Source organism: Cololabis saira, chromosome 19, assembly GCF_033807715.1.
Source record: "Cololabis saira isolate AMF1-May2022 chromosome 19, fColSai1.1, whole genome shotgun sequence".
In the NCBI taxonomy this organism is placed as follows: Eukaryota; Metazoa; Chordata; class Actinopteri; order Beloniformes; family Belonidae; genus Cololabis; species Cololabis saira.
The window spans coordinates 6,127,750-6,133,749 of NC_084605.1; the positions used below are offsets into that span (position 1 = coordinate 6,127,750).

The 6,000-nt window shown below is 35.8% G+C and overlaps 1 protein-coding gene across 2 annotated transcripts in view; it reads right to left on the bottom strand.

Annotated features, from left to right (window-relative positions):
• Window positions 1-6,000, bottom strand: part of asah2 (N-acylsphingosine amidohydrolase 2) — a 38,478-nt gene that overhangs the window by 17,234 nt on the left and 15,244 nt on the right. For both annotated transcript variants that reach the window (XM_061707837.1, XM_061707836.1), the window contains exons 5-8: window positions 5,897-6,000; window positions 2,826-2,953; window positions 2,667-2,744; window positions 751-871 (exon numbers count right to left, since the gene is read on the bottom strand). The exon at window positions 5,897-6,000 is cut by the window's right edge and continues 73 nt beyond it. In XM_061707837.1, coding sequence (XP_061563821.1) covers window positions 751-871; window positions 2,667-2,744; window positions 2,826-2,953; window positions 5,897-6,000 — 431 coding nt within the window. The remainder of the gene's footprint in view (window positions 1-750; window positions 872-2,666; window positions 2,745-2,825; window positions 2,954-5,896) is intronic.

Genomic DNA, 6,000 nt, shown 5'->3' on the forward strand with positions numbered 1-6,000 from the left:
AATTAACTTTTACACCATATTCTAGTTGGATTATTGAAATAAATTAACTTTTACACCATATTCTAGTTGGATTATTGAAATAAATTAACTTTTACACCATATTCTAGTTGGATTATTGAAATAAATTAACTTTTACACCATATTCTTCACCTGTAGGCTATATTCTACATCTTGGCTGATGTGGACATACGTAGCATAGGAGGCTATTTCAGTTGCTAGTATGGTTGTCTGTCTGTACAGTCATGCAAGTTCAATGCTATTAAAGCACTTTAAACTTTAAATCAAAGCATTTAGTTTTTTCATATAAAATAAACACATTTTTATTCAGTTTAGAAGTTTTGGGGCTTTTTTTTTGGCTCCTGCGCTGCTGAAATCAGGGCGTCCCTTATTTCTATTTCTGAAAGGTGGCAACCCTACCCTCATGCTACTAGTTGGCGCATTGCTCGGTAAAACAGTACAGCGATGTAAAAGGGATACTTAAATTAACAATTTAAAGGTCATGAAGTCAATTTATTATAGGTATTATTATCAATTATTATTATTTAATTCAAATCAATTATTATCAATTTATTATAGGTACATTATAGGTAAACAGTTATGCTGCAATTTGAAAATACATCGTATTAATAAATAGGGCAGAAGCGAGGCTTTGAGAAGCTTCACCAGCCTTCTGTCTCGTGATTTCTCTGTATTTTGCAGGAACATTTAATCTGCTCAACAGACTCGGATCCTGTTCCACATGAAGGTCACCTGTCCAGGCAGCTCCCCGGGGTTCTTGTCCTGCTCCAGCAGGTACGAGGCGTAGCCCATGTTGTCGCTGCTCACCATGCGGTTGGTGTAGTTCATGCTGACGGCGTGGACGGCGAACCAGCTGCCGGGAGAGAGAACCATCACGAACCATGTTGAGTATCAGTTCCACAGGGACCAGAACTCACACATCTGTAACTTTCAGCGCCACAGGAAAACACTGAAGATCAGGTGCAACATTCTGACTTCTATCAGGTATAAACCAGTAACAGTTAGGGTTGCCACCTTTCAGAAATAGAAATAAGGGACGCCCTGATTTCAGCAGCGCAGGAGCCAAAAAAAAAGCCCCAAAACTTCTAAACTGAATTAAAATGTGTTTATTTTATATGAAAAAACTAAATGCTTTGATTTAAAGTTTAAAGTGCTTTAATAGCATTGAACTTGCATGACTGTACAGACAGACAACCATACTAGCATCTGAAATATCCTCCTATGCTACATATGTCCACATCAGCCCAGATGTATAATATAGCCAGGTGAAGAATATGGTGTAAAAGTTAACTTATTTCAATAATTCAACTATAATATGGTGTAAAAGTTAATTTATTTCAATAATTCAACTATAATATGGTGTAAAAGTTAATTTATTTCAATAATTCAACTATAATATGGTGTAAAAGTTAACTTATTTCAATAATTCAACTATAATATGGTGTAAAAGTTAATTTATTTCAATAATTCAACTATAATATGGTGTAAAAGTTAACTTATTTCAATAATTCAACTAGAATATGGTGTAAAAGTTAACTTATTTCAATAATTCAACTATAATATGGTGTAAAAGTTAATTTATTTCAATAATTCAACTATAATATGGTGTAAAAGTTAATTTATTTCAATAATTCAACTAGAATATGGTGTAAAAGTTAATTTATTTCAATAATTCAACTAGAATATGGTGTAAAAGTTAATTTATTTCAATAATTCAACTAGAATATGGTGTAAAAGTTAATTTATTTCAATAATTCAACTAGAATATGGTGTAAAAGTTAATTTATTTCAATAATTCAACTAGAATATGGTGTAAAGGTTAATTTATTTCAATAATTCAACTAGAATATGGTGTAAAAGTTAACTTATTTCAATAATTCAACTAGAATATGGTGTAAAAGTTAACTTATTTCAATAATTCAACTAGAATATGGTGTAAAAGTTAATTTATTTCAATAATTCAACTAGAATATGGTGTAAAAGTTAACTTATTTCAATAATTCAACTATAATATGGTGTAAAAGTTAATTTATTTCAATAATTCAACTATAATATGGTGTAAAAGTTAACTTATTTCAATAATTCAACTAGAATATGGTGTAAAAGTTAACTTATTTCAATAATTCAACTATAATATGGTGTAAAAGTTAATTTATTTCAATAATTCAACTAGAATATGGTGTAAAAGTTAATTTATTTCAATAATTCAACTAGAATATGGTGTAAAAGTTAATTTATTTCAATAATTCAACTAGAATATGGTGTAAAAGTTAATTTATTTCAATAATTCAACTAGAATATGGTGTAAAAGTTAATTTATTTCAATAATTCAACTAGAATATGGTGTAAAGGTTAACTTATTTCAATAATTCAACTAGAATATGGTGTAAAAGTTAATTTATTTCAATAATTCAACTAGAATATGGTGTAAAAGTTAATTTATTTCAATAATTCAACTAGAATATGGTGTAAAAGTTAATGAAAATACGGTACAAATCGTGTCCCGTATTAGTTCAATACGGCACGCAACATTTTTTTCTCAAATAAAGGACAATTCCGTATTTTACGGGACGGGTGGCAACCCTAGTTCTCCCAGTATAAATATGTTTTTGGTGATCTAGAAGTTACTAACCGGAGCTTGATGTTACCTGAGCATCCCGATCCCGTCTCCATCCAGATCCGTGAACTTCAGCACCAACATCTGCTTGTCAGTGTTCGATTTATACCTGAACGGATCAATAACAGCACTGATTGATGGATGACTCGACTTGGTGTTAGCAGGTTAGCCCGTGACAGCGTGAGCGTACCTGTGCCTCTCGTCCTCGGGGTTGTTCAGGTACGAGTGAGGACTTCTGTTCAGGCTGCTGTCGTCCACATGTCCTCGGTTCCTGTAGATCCTGCCGGGCCTCATGTTCCGGTGGGCCACGTCTATGCTCTGGAAGACAGACGCAACAATCTGACTCCACCGTACAACGGAGAAACAATTCATGCTGATCAAAGAAAAGCTTCATGTGATAAATGTTGTAAATTAGTGTTTTATTTTATATATATATATATATATATATATATATATATATTCATTTTCATTTTCATTTTCATTTCACTTCATTTTATTCTTTATTTCATTCAAAAAACAAAACAATTCAATACAAATACAAATGTTCCTAACTTATGAATGAAAAGGGAGCAGAAAGAAAAAGAATCTTATCTGATCTGCCCCTTTCACAAATAACATGAATTAAAGATAATAATTAAAAAAAAACAACAACTAAGTGAATAAAAACAACTAAAATAAAATTAAAATAACATTAAAATAAAATTACCACCGCCTACGGGTATGTCAATCAAACTCAACATTTTTCGTTATATTTCCTTTTTCTTTCCTATATATATATATATATATATATATATATATATATATATATATATATATATACTGTCTGCTTTTAAAACCCACCTCAAAACCCACTTTTACTCATTGGCTTTTAACCCAGTATGAGACCTCGCCCTGTTTCTAGTGGTTTTATGTAATTTTATTAGTTTATTTAATTGTTTTTATTGTCTTTTGCTGTTGATTGTTTGTCCTCTTATGTATAGCACTTTGTATCAGCTGTGGTTGTTTTAAAGCGCTTTATAAATAAAGTTGAGTTGAGTATTGTTAAAAAATCAATGCATAACAAACAAATATTTGACATTTAATTGTTAAGTTAAATTCAATCTTATTTAATGTTTAAATCAAGTTTTACACCTGAAGTGATGAGAGGTGATGCTGCTTTTAATGTCGCTGTACCCATGTATATTGACAATATTCTATTCTATTCTATTCTATTCTATTCTAAGTACAAATCCCCAAAACCACTTTTCTTTGTTGTAGTCAATCGTCCTCTTTTTGTCTCTTATTATATATATTATATCCATCCATCCATCCATTATCTTACCCGCTTTATCCCTTGCGGGGTCACGGGGGTCTGCTGGAGCCTATCCCAGCTCATTTTAGGTGAGAGGCAGGAGTTACACCCTGGACAGGTCACCAGTCTATCACAGGGCCACATATAGACACACAAACCATGCTCACAATCACACTCACGCTCTCACCTACGGGCAATTTAGAATCATCAATTAACCTAGCATGCATGTTTTTGGACTGTGGGAGGAAGCCGGAGTACCCGGAGAAAACCCACGCAAGCACGGGGAGAACATGCAAACTCCACACAGAAAGGCCCCTGCCGGGCCTGGGAGTCCAACCGGGGACCTTCTTGCTGTGAGGCAACAGTGCTAACCACTAAGCCACCGTGCTGCCCCTATATATTATATATTATATATTAATATATATATATATATATTTTATATATGTTTTATCCCCACTGTTATTTATTCTGTACACAAACTCCTGCACAAGCACTTTCTCCAACAGACACTTTATTAAATACGCTGGTGATACTGCATTAGTGAGCTTCCTGCATGATGGAGAGGAGTGGGCAAGTTCTTTATGGAGCACACACCGTTTCACAAATGCACAGGACAAGTTTCACAAATGCACACACCGATCCGCAAATGCACAGGACAAGTTTCAAAAATGCACGGAAAAATTCACACGTGCGTAGCACAAGATATACAAATGTATTTTTGATGCACACACAAATATAACCTGATTTACAAACGTTTTTTTGTCTGTGAGCTGTGCTGCATTTGCGTGTGACTTTTGAGACTCCCCTGACGTGACTCGATCCACAAATAGGTTTTTTTTAACACGGAAGGATCTGCAACCAATCAGGTGTCTTCCTTTGTTTCAGTCAATCATAAGAGCGCACCCCACGTGGGGGGCGATTTACTCTAAACCAATCAGATTAAAGGGGCGGATACACCTGCTGTTTGAGCTGCGTTAGCGCCGTTCGCTTAGTAAACCTTAATGACAAAGGAAATGACCATTGATTTCAGGAAGCAAAATTCATTTTTTATCAACGGCGACCCGTCCTCTCACACTATACGTTCATAATCCTCACGTCGGACTTCTGTTACTGGAACTGCAACGTCAAAAAGAAGTGGAAGAGGAGGAACCCCGAAGTGGGAGACACCAAAGATGCTCAGCAAAAACAAACGCGCTGCCTTAAGCCTGAATTATGGTTCTGCGTTAGCAATTTGTTCCATTCTGTGTGGCGATAAATGAAAAAAGATTAGACAACGTCGTGATTGGACAAGGAATTGTCTGGGCAGATGTGGGAAATGCAGTCTTTTTTTTCTGCTATTAAAACATGATTTGTAATGTGAATTTGAAACACTTTAAACCACAAATAATAGTTTTTGACGTGACATCAGAGATTGTACATGCTCTCTGTGAAAGGATGAGGCAAATCGGGTCGTAGCTGCTTCAACTGTGCGATTCCTTCACGAGGAGCGACCAGGATTTCAAATACGCTTGATTTTCTTGCGACCTCACGATTCGGGATCGGGAGCTCGTCGTGAGGTGTTAATCTCTCGTCGTGAGGTGTTAATCTCTCGTCGTGAGGTGTTAATCTCTCGTCGTGAGGTGTTAATCTCTCGTCGTGAGGTGTTAATCTCTCGTCGTGAGGTGTTAATCTCTCGTCGTGAGGTGTTACTCTCTCGTCGTGAGGTGTTAATCTCTCGTCGTTACCCCACGTTTACTGCACGAGGCACGACCAACGATTGGGTCGAAATCCGGCCCGATCCAAAAAATAGCCGCACGACTGGAAAATCGATTCAAAACAGCCGACAATCGCACAGTGTCTGCCCGGCTTAACTGTTCTGTGTTCCTGCTTTTATACTATGTTTGTCAAATTGCCATGTGTGTCTTTTGCTGCAAACAAATCTCCCCATGGAGACAATAAAACATATCTATCTATCTGGAGGACCAACTGACCTTGACGATGCCGTTGACCAGCGGCTCCATGGACGCCTTGATGTAGCCTTTACTGGTGATCATGAACAGGGTGTACTGGAAGTATCCGGCCGGCCCACAGTGGG